General features: G+C 39.2%; 1 protein-coding gene across 2 annotated transcripts in view; it reads left to right on the top strand.

The window, feature by feature from the left end:
- The window catches only part of MICU2 (mitochondrial calcium uptake 2), a 174,572-nt gene that overhangs the window by 127,705 nt on the left and 26,755 nt on the right, over window positions 1-20,112 (top strand). Inside the window, exon 7 of one of the 2 annotated variants that reach the window (XM_045869182.3) lies at window positions 2,272-2,337. The exons of the other annotated variant lie outside the window; for it this stretch is intronic. Within the exon in view, the coding sequence (XP_045725138.1) occupies window positions 2,272-2,337 (66 nt within the window). The remainder of the gene's footprint in view (window positions 1-2,271; window positions 2,338-20,112) is intronic. 2 annotated transcript variants of the gene reach the window in all.

Genomic DNA, 20,112 nt, shown 5'->3' on the forward strand with positions numbered 1-20,112 from the left:
TTATGGCAGAGATCTGCTGTACAACATAGTGCATGTAGTTAAGAGTACAGTGTTGTACATTTAAAAACTTAAGAAGGTACATCACATGCTAAGTGTTCTTACACCAAAGGAAAAAGAAAACACACAAATCTTTTGGAGGTGATGGATATGTTTATTACCTTAATGCATCTCAGATGTATGCATGTGTCCAAACTCATCAAAATGTATACATTTTAAAAAAAAGTATACATTAATGTGTGCAATTTTTTGTATATTAAGTATACCTCAGTAAAGCTGAAAAAAAAAATTTATGGTAGCTTGATTCAACAGTAGTCAAAAACTAGAGACAGTGCAAACATCTGTCAACAATTGAATGGATAAGTAGTGATATATTTATACAGTGTGATACAGCTCAACAATAAATAAGAACAGACTACTTATATGCAAACATGAATGAATCTCAAAATCATTATGCAGAGTAGATGATAGCACAAAAGAATACATACCATTTGATATAATTTATTTGAATTTTTAAACTAAGTGAAAGTCATTTAATGGGGAAAGGAAACTAGAACTCTTATTCTTTGTAAGGATGCAGAGAGAAAGGATTGACTGGGAAGGGACAAAAATAACTTCTGAGAAAATAGAAATGTTCTATTCCAGGATAGGAGGATGGGTTACTCAGGTATATCCATTTGTCAAAATTGTATGGCTATGATTTGCGCATTTAGTGTATGTAAATTTTTCCTCAAGAGCTATAAATAGTAACAATTGAGAAGGAACTGGGAATGGGTAGAAGGATAAATAAACCAAGAATGGCAGAATACTGATAACTTGAAGCTAAAGATTATGTGGTTTATTACAGAGTTGTCTTCACTTTGCTGTGTTTGAAATTTTCCATCATAGAAATTTTTAAAGGAGACACAGTAAGCAAGGGGAGAAAGGTATTGAACTTGGCATTATATATTTGATTGTCAACTTAAAAAATAAGGATAAAACAAATATAAAACTTTTCAACACTTTTTCCTTAAAATAATTGTGGGGGAGATGTGGAAAAGTTTGAGGGACTAAGAGAACTAGAGATAAACCATTGCCTAAAACAAACATAATAGGGGCAGCCAAGCTTGAGATAATTAATTTGGAATTTAGTTGGAGCAATTTTGAAACTATTAATAAAGAAGTAGCCTAGAAAAAAATGAGTGAAGGTTTGTCTCCTAATTCATTTGAATCCAAAGTTTCAGATTTTGTCTACATTTAATTTTTTAAAAACTTTTTTTTTAATTTGCTTTCCATATGAGGATTGGTACAAATGACCCTGAAAGGTAGGTTTTTAAAAGTATTCAGTCTCAGAGCACTATTGACAATTTTATAATTGGCAGAAATGTAGGTTTTTAAATTATTTTGATGCTTGTGGCACCTGGATGGCTCAGTTGGTTAAGTATCCAACTCTTGGTTTCAGCTCAGGTCAGGATCTCAGGGTTGTGAGATCAAGCCCCGATTGGGGCTTCGGGCTCAGCTCAGAGTCCGCTTGGGATTCTCTGCCTCTCCCCCTGTGCCTCACCCTGCTCCTGCCCTCCCGTGCTCTCTCACTCTCTCAAATAAATAAATAAAATAAAATCTTTTTAAAAAATTATTGTGATGCTTTATAAATGCATAAGGGGAAGAAGACCATTTTTTTATGGTATAAGTAGCTTTTGAACAGCTATATACTTGAGGGGCACCTGCGTGACTCAATCGGTTAAGCAACCAACTCTTGATTTCCACTCAGGTCAGATCTCAGAGTTATGAGATCAAGCCCCAAGTCAGGCTCCACTCTGGGTTTAGAGCGTGCGTAAAGATTATCTCTCTCTCTATCTCTTAAAAAAAAAAAAAAAAGATTCTCTCTCCCTCTTTCTCTAACCCCCCCTTAAAAAACAAAAAGCTATATACTTAAAAATGTGGCCATAAACTATTGATGATACAAAACATTAATTATGAATCAAAATTCTCTTGAAGAATGAGGGTAATCATGAAGTTTTTGTAGAGTAATGTCTTTGGAATATGTGTGTGTTAAGTAAACTAGCTTTCTTAGGAGAAAAAAATGATTCAAATTGTAATAATGTAAGTACTCCTATGATTCTTACATGATTTAAGAAAAAATAAGTAACAATATTAGCTATAACGCAGAAAGAATTTAAGTTAATATTTAACAATTAATACATATTTTATAATGAAAACTTAGCATCTGTTTCTTAGGCTATTTTGAACAGTCCAGTAGTCACACAGCTGAATTCATGTTTGCTATTTTTTTAGCTACAGAAGATCATAAGTAAACAAGATGACTTGAAGACAACAATAGCTAATGAAACAGAATGCCAGGTATGTGCAAATAAACTAAATTTTCCCAGACAGGTGATATTTACAATAGTTTCTCTATTCTGTTTGTCAAGTAAATATTCACACATAGTTGGGAAGATTATCAGTAACTTCATTTTTCTAAATATTTTGAATAGATGTGCTACATTCACATGGTCCAGACTTCAAAAGGTTCACAAGGATATGTGCAGAGGGCAGCATTTTTCTCCCAGTCACCCAGTTCTCCCTGAGCAGTGAGTGCTTTCAGTGTCCTGTATATTCGCCCAGAGATACCTCATGTGTGTCTAAGTGTATCTATAAAGAAGTAACTAGAGGAAAGATGGCGGAGGAGTAGGAGACCCTATTTCAGCTGGTCCCCGGAATTGAGCTGGATATCTACCAGACGACTCTGAGCACCCACGATACCAGCCTGAGATTTAAGATCTGGATCTCTACAAACAGAATATCGCAGGTGGTTGGTTTTGAGGTACGAAGCGGGGAGCCCTGATTCCGCAGGCAGATATTGGAGGATAAACAGCAGCGGGAGGGTGCCTGGCTGTGGGGATCCTACACTGCCGGTGAGTGACTGCCTTGTGCGCTGGGGACGGGGCACAGACTCACAGACCCGTAGCGGCTGGGAAAGGACTTTAGGGCAACCCCAGAGAAGCGGGGTCATGCGGGCGAACTGAGAGCAGCTGGCAGTTTTAGAAGCACATAGGGCAGAGACGTGACCCGACCTGGAGGCAGGACTGGGGGCGCTGCAGAGGGGGCGCACAACCCAGGACGCTGCAGTTTATACCAGCATGGACAGAAACAGAGACAATGTGACCTGGAGAGCTCACTGAAGTACAGACTGTGGTCTCTCTGCTCTGAGGCAGAGGGCTGGAAACAGTCTCTTCTGCTCCAACTCTCAGAAGAGATGCGGAAAGCCACCAGGGAAAGCCGCCAGAGTACAAAAGCCCCAAAAACTGATTCCTGCTGAGACCATCGCCCGCCACAGGGGGGCAGGGCAACTCCGCCCAAACAGGGTTGCCTGAGTAACAGTGCACAGGCCCCTCCTACAGAAGACAGGCTGGGAAAACAAGAGGCCAGCAACCCTAAGGTCCCAAGAAAACAGGTGCATCTTGCTTGGGTTCTGGTCAATAATTTGGACTCTATACATTCCCTCAAACACCCATCAAGAGAATGACTAGGAGGAGGAGCCCCCAAAGTAGAAAAGACTCAGAGATTATGACTTATGCTGCAGATTTACAAATGGATGCAGATATAACCAAGATGTCGGAGATGGAATTCAGGCTAGCAATTGTGAAGACAATGGCTAGAATGGAGAAATCAGTTAATGGCAACATAGAGTCTCCAAGGGCAGAACTTAAGCTGAATTGGCAGAACTTAAAAATGCTATCAATGAGATCCAATCCAATCTAAATAATCTAACAGCTAGAGTAACTGAGGCAGAAGAACGAATAAGCAACCTGGAAGACAATATAATAGATAAAAAGGGAAAAGAGGAGGCCAGGGAAGAACAACTCAGAATCCATGAAAATAGAATCAGAGAAATAAGTGACACCATGAAGCATTCCAATGTCAGAATAATTGGAATCCCAGAGGGAGTGGAGAGAGAGAGAGGACTAGAAGATGTATTTGAGCAAACTGTAGCTGAGAACTTCCCTAACCTGGGGAAATGAAACAAACATTCGAGTCCTAGAGGCAGAGAGGACCCCTCCCAAGATCAAGGAAAACAGGCCAACACCCCAGCATGTAATAGTAAAACTTGCAAATCTTAGAACCAAGGAAACCAACTTAAGGGCAGTTAGGGGGAAGAGATTCCTTACATACAGAGGGAGGAACATCAGAATAACGCCAGACCTATCCACAGAGAACTGGCAAGCCAGAAAGGCCTGGCAAGACATATTCAGGGTACTAAATGAGAAGAACATGCAGCCAAGAATACTTTATCCGGCAAGGCTTTCATTCAGAATGGATGGAGAGATGCAGAGCTTCCACGACCGGCAGAAACTGAAAGAGTATGTTACCACTAAGCCGGCCCTGCAAGAAATATTAAGGGGGGGTTCTATAAAAGGAGAAAGCCCCCAAGAGTGATATACAACAGAAATTTACAGGGACAATCTATAAAAACAATGTCTTCACAGGCAACATGATGACAATTAATTCATATCTTTCAATAATCACTCTCAACGTGAATGGCCTAAATGCTCCCATAAAACGGCACAGGGTTGCAGATTGGATAAAAAGACAGGACCCATCCATATGCTGCCTACAAGAGACTCATTTTGAACCTAAAGATACATCCAGACTGAAAGTGAAGGGATGGAGATCCATCTTCCATGCCAGCGGACCTCAAAAGAAAGCTGGGGTGGCAATTCTTATATCAGACAAATTAGATTTTAAACTAAAGTCTGTAATTAGAGACACAGAAGGACACTTTATCATTCTTAAAGGGTCTTTCCAACAAGAAAATCTAACAGTTGTAAATATCTATGGCCACAACATGGGAGCAGCCATCTACATAAGCCAACTGTTAACCAAAATAAAGAGTCATATTGATAACAATACATTAATTATAGGAGACCTCAGTACTCCACTCTCAGCAATGGACAGATCATCTAAGCAGAAAATCAACAAGGAAACAAGAGCTTTGAATGATACATTGGACCAGATGGACCTCATAGATATTTACAGAACATTCCACCCTAAAACAACAGAATACTCATTCTTCTAGAGCGGACATGGAACTTTCTCCAGAATAGACCACATACTGGGTCACAAATCAGGTCTCAACCGATACAAAAAGATTGAGATTATTCCCTGCATATTCTCAGACCACAATGCTTTGAAACTGGAACTCAATCACAAGAAAAAATTTGGCAGAAATTCAAACACTGGGAAGCTAAAGACCACTCTGCTCAAGAATGTTTGGGTCAACCAGGAAATCAAAGAAGAACTTAAACAATTCATGGAAATCAATGAGAACGAAAACACATCGGTCCAAAACCTATGGGATACTGCAAAGGCGGTCCTAAGGGGGAAATACATAGCCATCCAAGCCTCACCCAAAAAAATAGAAGAATTCCAAATTCACCAACTGACTCTACATCTTAAAGAACTAGAGAAAAAGCAAAAAACCATGCCTAAGCCACGCATTAGAAGAGAAATAATTAAAATTAGAGCAGAGATCAATGAATTAGGAACCAGAAACACAGTAGATCAGATCAACGAAACTAGAAGTTGGTTCTTTGAAAGAATTAATAAGATTGATAAACCACTGGCCAGATTTATCCAAAAGAAGAGAGAAAGGACCCAAATTAATAAAATTATGAATGAAAGGGGAGAGATCACGACTAACACCAAGGAAATAGAAACAATTATTAGAAATTATTATCAACAACTATATGCCAATAAACTGAGCAATCTGGATGAAATGGAGGCCTTCCTGGAAACCTATAAGCTGCCAAGACTGAAACAGGAAGAAATTGACAACCTGAATAGGCCAATAACCAGTAACGAGATTGAAGCCGTGATCAAAAACCTCCCAAAAAACAAGAGTCCAGGGCCTGATGGATTCCCTGGGGAGTTCTACCAAACATTCAAAGAAGAAATAATACCTATTCTACTGAAGCTGTTTCAAAAAATAGAAACAGAAGGAAAACTTCCAAACTCATTCTATGAAGCCAGCATTACCTTAATCCCCAAACCAGGCAAAGACCCCATCAAAAAGGAGAATTTCAGACCGGTATCCCTGATGAATATGGATTCCAAAATCCTCAACAAAATCCTAGCTAATAGGATCCAACAATACATTAAAAGGATCATCCACCACGACCAAGTGGGATTTATCCCCGGGATGCAAGGGTGGTTCAACAATTGCAAATCGATCAGTGTGATAGAACACATTAATAAGAGGAGGGAGAAGAACCATAAGGTCCTCTCAATTGATGCAGAAAAAGCATTTGACAAAATACAACATCCTTTCCCGATTAAAACTCTTCAGAGTATAGGGATAGAAGGAACATTCCTCAAGTTCATAAAACCCATCTATGAAAAACCCACAACGAATATCATCCTCAATGGGGAAGAGCTCTGAGAGCCTTTCCCTTAAGATCAGGAACACGTCAAGGATGCCCACTCTCGCCACTATTGTTCAACGTAGTACTAGAAGTCCTAGCAACAGCAGTCAGACAACAAAAAGAAATAAAAGGTATTCAAATTGGCAAAGAAGAAGTCAAACTCTCTCTTTTCGCAGATGACATGATACTTTATGTGGAAAACCCAAAAGACTCCACTCCCAAATTACTAGAACTCATCCAGCAATTCAGTAATGTGGCAGGATACAAAATCAATGCACAGAAATCAGTTGCTTTCTTATATACTAACAACGCATCTGTAGAAAGAGAAATTAGAGAAACAATTCATTTACAAAAGCACCAAAAACCATAAGATACCTCGGAATAAACCTAACCAAAGAGATAAAGGATCTATACTCTAGGAACTACAAAACACTCATGAAAGAAATTGAAGGAGACACAAAAAGATAGAAAAATATTCCATACTCATGGATCGGAAGAATAAACATTGTTAAAATGTCTATGCTACCCAGAGCAATCTATACCTTCAATGCCATCCCAGTCAAAATTCCAATGACGTTTTTCAAAGTGCTGGAACAAACAATCCTAAAATTTGTATGGAATCAGAAAAGACCCCGAATTGCCAAGGAAATGTTGAAAAAGAAAAACAAAGCTGGGGGCATCACGTTGCCCGATTTCAAGCTATATTACAAAGCTGTGATCACCAAGACAGCATGGTACTGGCACAAAAACAGACATATAGACCAATGGAACAGAATAGAGAACCCAGATATGGACCCTCAACTCTATGGTCAAATAATCTTTGACAAAGCAGGAAAAGACATGCAATGGAAAAGACAGTCTCTTCAATAAATGGTGCTGGGAAAATTGGACAGCCACATGCAGAAGAATGAAACTCGACCATTCTCTAACACCAGTCACAAAGATAAACTCAAAGTGGATGAAAGACCTCAATGTGAGACAGGAATCCATCCAAATCCTAGAGGAGAACATAGGCAGTAACCTCTTTGACATCGCCCACAGCAACTTCTTTCAAGATACATCTCCAAAAGCTAGTGAAACAAAAGCAAAAATGAACTTTTGGGACTTCATCAAGATAAAAAGCTTCTGCACAGCAAAGGAAACAGTCAACAAAACAAAGAGGCAACCCACAGAATGGGAGAAGATGTTTGCAAATGACACTACAGATAAAGGGCTGGTATCCAAGATCTATAAAGAACTTCTCAAACTCAACACCCAAAAAACAAATAATCAAGTCAAAAAGTGGGCAGAAGATATGAAAACACACTTCTCTGAAGAAGACATATAAATGGCTAACAGACGCATGAAAAAACGTTCATCATCATGAGCCATCAGGGAAATTCAAATCAAAACCACATTGAGATACCACCTTACACCAGTTAGAATGGCAAAAATGGACAGAGCAAGAAACAACAAATGTTGGAGAGGTTGTGGAGAAAGGGGAACCCTCTTACACTGTTGGTGGGAATGCAAGTTGGTACAGCCACTTGGAAAACAGTGTGGAGGTTCCTCAAAAATTTAAAAATAGAGCTACCCTATGACCCAGCAATTGCACCCCTGGGTATTTACCCCAAAGACACAGATGTAGTGAAAAGAAGGGGCATATGCACCCCAATGTTCATAGCATCAATGTCCGCAATAGCCAAACTGTGGAAAGAGCCAAGATGCCCTTCAACAGATGAATGGATAAAGAAGATGTGGTCCATATATACAATGGAATATTATCCAGCCATCAGAAAGGATGAATACCCAACTTTTACATCAACATGGATGGGACTGGAGGAGATTATGCTAAGGGAAATAAGTCAAACAGAGAAAGTCAATTATCATATGGTTTCACTTATTTGTGGAATATAAGGAATAGCATGGAGGACACTAGGAGAAGGAAGGGAAAAATGAGGCGGGGGGGAATCAGAGGGTTAGATGAACGATGAGAGACTATGGACTCTGAGAAACAAACAGGATTTTAGAGGGAAGGGGGAAGGAGGGATGGGCTAGCCTGGTGATGGGTATTAAGGGGGGTGCATACTACATGGAGCACTGGGTGTTATACGAAAACAATGGATTGTGGATCACCACATCAAAAACTAATGATGTATTGTATGGTGACTAACATAACATAATAAAATTTTAAAAAATAAAAAATAAATATTAGGGCACAAACAAAAAAGTAACTAAATACATCCATGTGTTCTTTTTTCCATTTTTCTGCAAGGAATAGCATAGTGCATTGTTTCACACTCTCCCATTTTTCCTCAATACATCTGATTAGCTCCTTCTTTTTAACAGCGCCTTAGTGCTTTGTTGTATGGATGTACTAGTTTATGTAACCATTCTCCTCTTTAAAAACATTTAACGTATATCCAGTCTTTTGATAATGCAAATAATGCTACAGTTAATGATCCTGTAATTATATCATTTTATACATATGTGAATATATCTGAGGGATCACTTCCCAGAAATTTGATTGCTGGGTCAAAAGGTGTGATATTTCTAAGGTTGTTGATAAACTTTGCCAAGTTTTGGCAAGTATCTCCTATAGAAAATGAACCAATTTTCATTCTCACCGCTAATGTATATCAGTACATTTTCTGTTGATAATCTTTCAGTCGTTTCTTATTCCACAGTATGCTTTCCATGAGATTTTCTTAAGTTTCCAAATTATTTTATCTTTTAGAGCATGTCTGCTTCAAATTTTGCACATTATTAAAATCACAGTTCTTTCTTACATTTCATCCCTTTAAGCAAAACTGTCCTGGACTTCTTTTTCCCATATCCAAGTCCTTGAATGGTACTCCCTTTTCTTAGATGTATGTATCCTGTGTGTTCCCATCGTACCCTGTATGTCCACCATCATAACACCTCTCACACGTTAGTATAATTAATTGTGTCCTCCTCTGAACTGTAAGCATCATTCCTCTCTCTACAGTTGTTTGAAGTTAGGGAGCAGTCAACAAGACCACCTACTTTTGATAGCAATTGCAAGTTCAAGGGACCCCCAAGACCACCCTTGGGTTCCATTTTTCACTGGAAGGACTCACAAGGTTCACTGAATGTTGTTAGGTTCATGGGTACAGTTTCTTACAATGAGCAGATACAGATTAAAATCAGCCAAAGGAAAAGACACAGGCAGAGGTCCAGAAAGTTCCACAAGCAGAGGGTCCAGTTGTCCTCTCCCCTTTGGGGTCATGGATAGCACTAACTCTCCCAACAAGGTGTATAACAGTACACCTGGAGTAGTGCCAGTCAGGGCCCTAATGTCCTGAGATTTTCTTGGGGTCAGCTATATAAATTTGGTTGGCTACCCATGTTGCTGACCCCCATCTCTAGCCATTCCAGAGGTCATTCTGATACTCCATGACCCAAGCCACCACCCTAAACCTCATTGTTATTCTGGTATGGCCCAAGGTCCCCAAGTAAACAAGACACTTATTGTAGAGATCACCTCCCAGCAGCCCAGGACAAAAGCAGACCTCTATCTGGGTACGGTAAATTCTTTACTATGTAAGTTGTATCTACATAGCCTGGGAAAGCAGCAGAACATGCTCTAAATGCTCAGTAAATATTTTTAAATGAATCAATAGATATTTAATCGTATGAATATGACATTTTTATTATTGATCATTAAGATTGTTTCCAAATATTTACTATTAGAATCATGCCCCAGTAAAGAGTTAAGCATGTAAATTTAGGAGAACATTCTAAAGGTGAGATTGTTGGGTCAAAAGGCATGGATACTTTTTTTTTTTTTTAAAGATTTTATTTATTTGACAGAGAGAGACACAGCAAGAGAGGAAACACAAGCAGGGGGAGTGGGAGAGGGAGAAGCAGGCTTCCCGCAGAGCAGGGAGCCCAATGCGGGGCTCGATCCCAGGACTCTGGGACCATGACCCGAGCTGAAGGCAGACGCTTAACGACTGAGCCACCCAGGTGCCCCAAGGCATGGATACTTTTAAGACTTCTGATTTGTAGGGTCAAACTGCCTTCTGGAAAAGTTACAACAATTTACAGTCCTACCACCATTGAGTAAGCATGCCCCCCTGTGAACAGTCTCTCCAGGATTGGTATCTGTTTTTGTTTTGGTTTTTAAGCAGTGCCAATTAGATAGGGGAAAAGGTATCTCAATTATTTTTCAAGATACTTCTTATTTTATAAATTTTCTTTTTTTTTATTATGTTATGTTTTGTTAGTCACCATACAGTACATCATTAGTTTTTGATGTGGTGATCCAAGATCCATTGTTTGCGTATAACGCCCAGTGCTCCATGCAGAATGTGCCCTCCTTAATACCCGTCACCAGGCTAACCCATCCCCCCATCCTCCTCCCCTCCAAAACCCCCAGTTTGTTTCTCGGAGTCCATAGTCTCTCATGGTTCGTCTCCCCCTCCGATTTCCCCCAAATTTTCTGTTCTTTGGGAATTTCTTTAGGTTTGTCTTCATATTTACTTTTAGGAGTACTTTTAAGAGATATTTAAGAATATTAACCTAGTATTTGTCAAAATTATTGAAATATTTATCAGATTTGTTTTTGTTTATGATGTTTTGGTTATAGATGTTTTTATTTTTTACGTGGTCATATTTATTTGTCTTTTAATTTTATTTGTCTAATAACTTTCATTTTTTAAAATGTCTTCCCCACATCAAAATCAGTTATAAATACTAACCTATATTATCCTCTGGTTTAGTTATGCTTTTGGTTTTTTACATTTAATTTTTTATTATTATTATTATTATTATTATTATTATTATTATGTTAATCCCCATACATTACATCATTAGTTTTAGATGTAGTGTTCCATGATTCATTGTTTGTGCATTACATTTAATTTTTTCATTCATCTGAAATTTGTTTCTAAACGGCATCCCTGTGACATTACTTTTTTACTATTATAAATGGACTCTTTTTCCTCAAGGGAAAAATTATTGCACAGGAAATCTATTTGATTTTTATTTTTAGCCTGGCTTCCTAGGAGTCATTCCTGTGTCTGCACAGTTTTAGTGTCCAGCCAGAGATTGGCCAGAGATTGTACTAAGACAATGGAGATAATAAGGTGTGTCCTCTCTTCCCCCTGCCAGTGGGTCTGTGTAAGGCTGGGAGTACATTCACACTTAGGCCCTTTTTAAGCCTGCCAGTGCACACACCTGTGTCAGCTCTTTGAGCCAAGAATGTGTGGGCAGCTGGAGCTGGTGTGGTCTCTGCTGTATGTGCAGCACAACCTGGAGTACAAGGAGAGCGCAGCAAGTCCTTATGGTTGTCTCAGCTCCTCAGTCTTTCAAGTACTGGCCATCTGCCAGTCCATTGTTTGCTCCAAAGAGGCCTGCAGTCTCAGTTAAAGGAGCCACCAAGATCACCAAGTAAACTCCCTCCATCAGCAACAGGGAAACTGGTTTTGGACAGCCTGACACTCTCTGGTAAAACTCCCACAGGGTAAAGCTGGAAAGGCAAGAAGGCCATAGAGTGTGTGCTGCCCAAAGTTTAGTAGTTAATTTGAAAAACACTTCTCTCTTTGTTGTATGCCTTTGGTTGGATTCCACAGCACTGAATAGTTGTGTTTTGACCATTTTGTCCAGCTGTTTGCTTTTAGGGAAGTAGCTTTTTTGTCATCTCACTCTATCCTGTGGGAAGTCAGAAGGCAGTTATCATATTTTAATTGGCCAATAGGTTTACATTGACTTTTAATAAACATGGTTAGTAAGTTCCAAAAGCAAACATTTTAGGTAAACCAATATAGTTAATATAGTATAAAATTTTACCCTTTAAAATAAATACCATACTATATAACCAAAAGCATGAACTAGAATGTATTTTGATGAGGCTTATATTAATGACACTGAACATTTAATAATTAACTAGTTTTTAAGATACATGAAAAATAAAGGTTAATATTTTAAAGATCTAGGGAATAAAATGTACAGCATAAGGAATATAGTCAGTGGTATTGTAATAGCGTTGTATGATGACAGATGGGAGCTACATTTGTGAGCATAGCATAACATACAGAGATGTTGAATCACTGTTGTACACCTGAAATTAATGTAACATTGTGTGTCAGCTATGCACAAATAGAAAAATTTAAAAACAAAAAAAAAAAATACTTAAAAGAATCTACATGAAGAAAACTATAAACAATAAAATTTAATTGAGGAACATAAGAGAAGATTGAAATAAAGACAGGCTTTATACTTAGGTAGGAATAGTGAGCATTGTAAAGTGGCCAGTCCCCAGTAAATTAGTCTATGAATTCAATATGGTCTACATCAGAACTCAACACCTGAGCACCTGATTTCGGTTTTATCTGGTTGGGTTTTGGGATTTGGGGACAGGGGTTTCTTCTTTGGTGATAGTGTTGGAGAGGTAGGAGGTGTACAGAAACCTGGAAAATGATTCTAAACTTCATCTGGGAGAATAAAACATGAGAGAATGGCCAAGAACATTCTAGCAAATGCAAGTAATGAGACGGATAATGAAATGGTGTAGTGAGCAATAGAATAGTCAAAATATAAACCCAAATACATATGAGCAATGGCATATAATATAGATATCATTTTAAATCAGTGGGGAAAAAAACTAATGACCAAATTACTTTTCAGTAATCCAGCAAACTAGGAGTCATCCTTGACATCTCCTTACCCCTCATATCCAGTTAGTCACTAGTACTGTCTGTCCTACTTCTTAAATGTTTCTCAGATCCTTCCTTTTTTGTTCTGTTTCCACGACTGTCATTTTATCAGACTACTGTCATTTCTCACTTGAGTTACTGCAATAGCCTCCTGGCTGATCTGTCTGCATCCACTCCTGTCTTTTCTAATTCATTTTCACATTATAGCCAGGGTGACCTAAAAGCACAAATATCATGTAACTACCCTCAGGCCAACTATTCTTCCAAACTCTAGCTGTACCATTTTCTCTGCAGTATAACACAGTAGTTAAGAAATAATCCAGTCAAGAAATGGGCAGAAGACATGAACAGACACTTCTCCAAAGAAGACATACAGATGGCCAACAGACACATGAAAAAATGTTCAATATCACTAGCTGTCAGGGAAATACAAATCAAAACCACAATAAGATACCACCTTACTCCAGTTAGAATGGCAAAGATTAACAAGACAGAAAACAACAAATGTTGGCGAGGATGTGGAGAAAGGGGAACCCTCTTACACTGTTGGTGGAATGCAAGCTGGTACAGCCACTCTAGAAAACAGTATGGAGGTTCCTCAAGATGTTAAAAATAGAGCTACTCTACGACCCAGCAATTGCACTGTAGGTATTTACCCCAAAGATACAGATGTGGTGAAAAGAAGGGGCACATACACCCCAATGTTCATAGAAGCAATGTCCACAATAGCCAAACTGTGGAAGGACCTGAGGTGTCTTTCAACAGATGAATGGATAAAGAAGATGTGGTTCAGGGATGCCTGGGTGGCTCAGTCGGTTAAGCGTCTGCCTTCGGCTCAGGTCATGATCCCAGGGTCCTGGGATCGAGTCCCACATCGGGCTCCCTGCTCCACAGGGAGCCTGCTTCTCCCTCTGCCTCTGTCTCTCATGAATAAATAAATAAAAAATCTTAAAAAAAAAAAAAGATGTGGTTCAGATATACAATGGAATATTACTCAGCCATCAGAAAGGATGAATACCCACCATTTGCAGCGACATGGATAGAACTGGAGGGATTATGCTAAGTGAAATAAGTCAAGCAGAGAAGGACATTATCATATGATTTCTCTCATATGTGGAACATAAGGAATAACGTGGAGGACCATAGGGGAAGGGAGGGAAAACTGAGCGGGAAAAATCAGAGAGGAAGACAAACCATGAGAGACTTTGGACTCCAGGAAACAGACTGAGGGTTACAGAAGGGAAGGGGGTGGGGGGATGGGGTAACCCGGTGACGGGTATTAAGGAGGACACGTGTGGTGATGAGCACTGGATGTTATACGCAGTTAATGAATCATCAAAAAAAAAAAACTCAGACCAACTGCCTACATTCATATGCTGCTCCATCTCTTAATAGCTGTGTGGCTCTGGGCAAATTAGTGTACTTCTCTTTGCATAAAATTGAGTTTCTTCAATATAAAATGAGAATAATAGGGGCACCTGGCTGGCTCAGTCAGTAGAGTGTGCAACTCTTGATCTCTTGAGTTCAAGCCCCACATTGGATGTAGAGATTACTTAAAAATAAAATCTTGAAAAAAAAGAAAGAATAATAGTAATCTACCTCAGTAGGTTGTTTTGAGGATTAAATTAATTTATTTAAATCTCTTAGAACTGTGCTTAACACATAAGCAATATATATTTATTTGCTATTATATTTATTATTATTGTTGTCTACACCCCAGCCATAGAGCACCACGCTCTCTAGCACCTTCAGGCCTTTATACATGTTTCCTGTGTGGAATGTTTACTCCCACTTCTTATTTTCTTAACTTCATTTCAAACTTTAGATCTCAGTTTAAATGGTATTTTTCTCAGGAAAGCCTTGTATGAGCTACTAAGTGAGTCAGACACCCTTTATATGCTCCCAAAGCTCCCTGAAATTCTTCCCAATACCTTCATGCTTGGATTATTATTTTTAATAACTTGTTGAATGCCCAATTACCCAACAGGAACAGAAAATCATGAAGCCCAAAGCCTAACATGGTGTCTGACACATAATGGGCATTTACTACATCTTTGTGACTAATGGTCTAACTGACTAAACAGTGCTGGGTGTATATATATAGTTCTTATAGCAAAATAAATTCCAGAGGAATCAAAGATAATGTCAAAAATCAAACTATGAAAATATTTAAGAAAATGTGGGGCTCTTCTGCAAGATGGCATAGGAAGATCTTGAAACTCACCCCATCCTACAGATAATATCAAATCTACAGCTGCATGTGGATCATTTCCCTCCGAAAAAGATCTGAAAACTAGATGAACTGTTTCTCCATAGCAAAAGACAAAAAGTTCATGTTGAGATAGGTAGGAGAGGCAGAGATAAGGATTTACCAGAAACCCCACCCCAGCACTGTGACACGACAGTGAGGTTTCTCACTGGTCCAGTATTTCTCCTGGAAGAGTGAGGGGATGATGTCTCACTGAAGGCATCCATATCCCTGGGATCTGAACCAGAGAGATGAGCCCCCAAAACATCTAGCTTAGAAAATGCAAAGGGGCTGATATCTAAGGGACCCAAAGTGCTGTAGGAAACTGAGATGCCCCTTTTAAAGGGCTTACATGCAGTCTCACTCTCCCCAAGACCCAGCAGAAAAATAATAGTTTGAAAAGTGCCAAGACTCTATTGTAAAAGAAATTCATTTGGCAATCTAAAAGCATCTGCTGGAAGGGCAAAGGACCATTGAAACTCACCCTGGAGATAGAGGTGCTGGCAGAAGCCAATTTTGCACTCTCCACTTACCCTGCTAGCACAAGTGGGTGAGCTCACAGGCAGCACCCTTCTGCTGCATTGCTAAGACAGGAGGGGACAAGCAGTCACCACAACATCCCACTGCCTGAGGAAACTGGAGAGCACAGAAGGTTTCAGCACTCCCCCACTCTGTAGCTGGGGCAGGCAAGCACAACATTCATGGCAACCTTTCATTCCCTAAATAAAGTTGGTAAGTGTAGACAGTTGCAGCGCTCCCTCACTCTCTGGCTGGGGCTATCATTCTCCTGCTCCTAGCCTAAAACTAGCATGCATGCACAGACAAGGTACTCTCCCACTACGTTCCTGAAGACCACAGGCATACAGTCAAGACATTTTCCCCTGCTTTTCTGAAGCTAGCAAACATACCCTGCCCCATATACTCTGCCTAGATAAAGCCAGCAGATACATGCAGTCCACACAGGGGACACCACTCAATCGCCTGGCCCTGGTGGCCATAGTGGTTGGCATTCCTGAGCTCCACAAGAATGTAACACTCAGACAGTTCTTGGCAAGCCACCACCATCAGGACACTGCACAGCAGCAGACTGAAACACAACTGCAGTCTTCTGGAAAAAAGGCCTATTTACTTAGCTTGGAGCTTCAGCTTAAGGGATAGGCTTCAGGTTTCCCATGCATGTAGAGATTAAAGAGATGCTCCCAGGGAACCTAATTAGAGACACACCATCCTTGCACACCCCCTTGGCCTTCTACATCTTAACTAGACCTCTCAGAAAGGAGCTTACACACTTATCTGGAACCCCAATTTTTGCAAATGTTCCCCAGGGGACACCTCTAAATCTCCTGGTCTGGAGGCAGCAGGGACTATGATTGTAGCCCCCACAGGATTGTATATACTTTTATATTTTAAAAGCTGCTGCCTAAGAGTCTGCTTCCAATCAACCCAAAACTGGGTTGGAATAGGTGGTTTAGACAATCACAAAGGTTCAAGAGACAACAAAGAGCTAAAAAGTAGGGTTGAAAGAGAAGTTTCATCACCTACACAAGGCACTACTTTAAGAGTGAGAGAGAGAGCTGCTTCAAGTAATACACAGAAACACACCGAGAGTCAAGCAAAATGAAGAAACAGAAAAATATGTTCCAAATAGAAGAACATGACAGAACCTCAGAAAAAGACCTTAATAATGTGGAGAAAAGTACTCTGTCAGAAAAAGAATTTAAGGTAAGGGTCATAAGGATGCTCATGGAACTCGGGAGGAGAGGGGTGAACACAGTGAGAATTTCAACAGAGATAGAAAGTATAAGAAAGGACCAAGAAGGGGGTGTCTGGGTGGCTCAGTCAGTTAAGCATCTGACCCTTGATTTCAGCTCCGGTCATGATCTCAGGGTTGTGAGATTGAGCCTTGCATTGGGCTCCTCACTGGACATGGAGCCTGCTAAAGATTCTCTCTCTCTCCCTCTCCCTCTGCCCCTCCCCACCTCTCTCTCTCCCTCTCTTTAAAAAAAAAAAAAAGGATCAGGAGGGGTTCAATGGCAGACTAGATGAAGCAGAACAGATCAGTGATCTAGTAGACTGCAGTGGAACTCACCAAAGCAAAGCAATGAAAAGGAAAAAAAATTTTTTTAATAAAGGTAACTTAAGGGACCTCTGGGACAACATCAAATAGAATAACACTTGCATTATAAGGGTCCCAGAAGGAGAAGAGAAAGGGCAGGAAATGTATTTGAAGAAATAATGGCTGAATACTTCCCTAACTAGGGGAAGGAAATAGACATCCAGGTCCAGGAAGCTCAAAAGATTCCAATTAAGATGAATCCAAAGATATCCATACCAAGACACATTATAATTAAAATGTCAAAAGTTAGAGAATCTCAAAAGCAGAAAGAGGAAAAACAAATTATTTCATACAAGGGAAATCCCATAAGGCTATTAGGAGATTTCATGGCAGAAACTTTGCAGGCCAGAAGAGAGTGGCATGACATACTCAGAGTGATGAAAGGAAAACACCCTCCAACCAAGAATGCAAGCATACCTCAGATACTGCGGGAGATTGAATCAGTAATTGGAAACCTCCTAACAAAAGTCCAGGACAGGATGGCTTCAGTGGTGAATTCTACCAAACATTTGAAGAACGTTTAATGCCTATACTTCTCAAACTCCTCCAAGAAATTGAAGAGGAGGGAATGCTCCCAAACTGATTTCACAAGGCCAGCATTACCCTGATACCAAAAGCAAAGAAGAACACCAAAAAGAAAGAGAGAGGGAGGGACGGAAAAGGAAATTACAGGCCAATATCCCTGAGGAACATACATGCAAAAATCAACAAAACATTAATAGTCCAAACTCGGCAATTCATTAAAATGATCTTACATCATGATCAAGTGGGATTTATTCTAGGGATGCAAGTATGGTCAGCATCCACAAATCAATCAAGATGATATACACCACATCAGCAAAATGAAGGCTAAAAATGATGTCATTTTAGTAGATGCATAGAAAGCACTTGAGAAAATTCATCCATTTATGGTAAAAAAAAAAAAAATCAGCAAAATGGGTATAAAGGGAACTACCTCAACATATTAAGAGCTATATATGACAGAGCCACAGCTAAGATCTTACTCAGTGGTGAAAAGTTAAAGCTTTTCCTCTAAGATTAAGAACAAGATAAGGATGTCTACTCTTGCCACTTTTATTCAACAAAGAATTGGAAGTGCTAGCCAGAACAATTATGCAAGAAAAAGAAATAAAAGGCATCCAAATTGGAAAGGAAGAAGTAAAATTTCCACTATTTGCAGACGACATAATACTGTATATAGAAAACCCTATAGACTCCACCAAAAAACTATCAGAACTAATAAGTGAATTCAGTAGAGTTGCAAGATACAAAATTAATATACAAAGCTCTGTTGCATTTCTATACATTAACAAAATATCAGAAATCAAAATAATCCCATTTACAATTGCATTAAAAAGAATGAAATACCTAGAAATAAATTTAACCAAGGAGGTGAAAGATCTATTACCTGAAAACTATATGACATTAATGAAAGAAATTGAAGATAACGCAAATAAATGGAAAGATATTTTGTGTCATAGGTTAGAAAATGGATATTGTTAAATGTCCATTCACCCAAAGCAATCTACAGATGCATTGCAATCCCTATCAAAATTCCAATGACATTTTTTACAGAATTAGAATAATACTATAACTTCTGTGGAAGGAACTACAAAAGACCCTAAATAGCCAAAGGAATGTTAAGAAAGAAGAACAAAGCCAGAGGTATTACTGTGCCTGATTTCAAACAGTATTATGAAGCTATAATAATCAAAACAGTGTGGTATTGTCATAAAAACAAACACATAGATCAATGGAACTATAGATATAGATAGCCCAGAAATAAACCCTCATGTATATGGTCAGTTAATTTTCAGCAAAGGAGGCAAGAATATACAATGGGGAAAGGACAGTCTATTTAACAAATAGTGTTGGGAAAACTGGACAGCTACTACACACAAAAGAATGAAACTGGACCACTATCTTACACCATCTACAAAAAATTAACTCAAAATGGATTCAAGACTTGAATGTAAGACCTAAAACCATAAATGCCCAAGAAGAAAACATAAGCAATAAGCTCCTTGAGATCAGTCTTAGTAATTTTTTTTATCTGACTCCAAAGGCAAGGGGAACAAAAGCAAAAATAAACAAATGGGACTACATCAAACTAAAAAGCTTCTATACAGCAAAGGAAACCCTCAACCAAACAGAAGGGCAACTTTCCAAGTGGGAGAAGATATCTGTAAATCATATATCTGATAAAGGGTTAATATCCAAAATATATATAAAGAATTTATATAATTCAATAGGAGAAATGATCCAATTAAAACATGGGCAGATGATTTGAATAGACATTTTTCTAAAGAAGACATACAGATAGCAAACAGGCACATGAAAAGATGCTCAACATCACTAATCAGGGAAATGCAAATCAAAACCATAATGAGATAGCACCTACACCTGTTAGAAGGGCTAGTATTGAAATGACAAGAAATAACAAAATGCTGGCAAGGATGTGGAGAAAAGGGAACACTGTATTGTTGGTGGCATTGTAAGTTTGTACAGCCACTGTGGAAAACCATATGGAGATTCCTCAAAATTAAAAATAGAACTATAGGGCATGCCTGAGTGGCTCGGTCAGTTAGGCGTCTGCCTTTGGCTCAGGTCATGATCCCAGGGTACTGGTACTGAGCCCCACATCGGGCTCCCTGCTCAGGGGGTGTCTTCTTCCCCTTCTCCTTCTGCCTC

Source organism: Mirounga angustirostris, unplaced genomic scaffold (assembly GCF_029215605.1).
Source record: "Mirounga angustirostris isolate CCGP_5_RB_7025 unplaced genomic scaffold, mMirAng1.0.hap1 SCAF_3, whole genome shotgun sequence".
NCBI classification, from domain to species: domain Eukaryota; kingdom Metazoa; phylum Chordata; class Mammalia; order Carnivora; family Phocidae; genus Mirounga; species Mirounga angustirostris.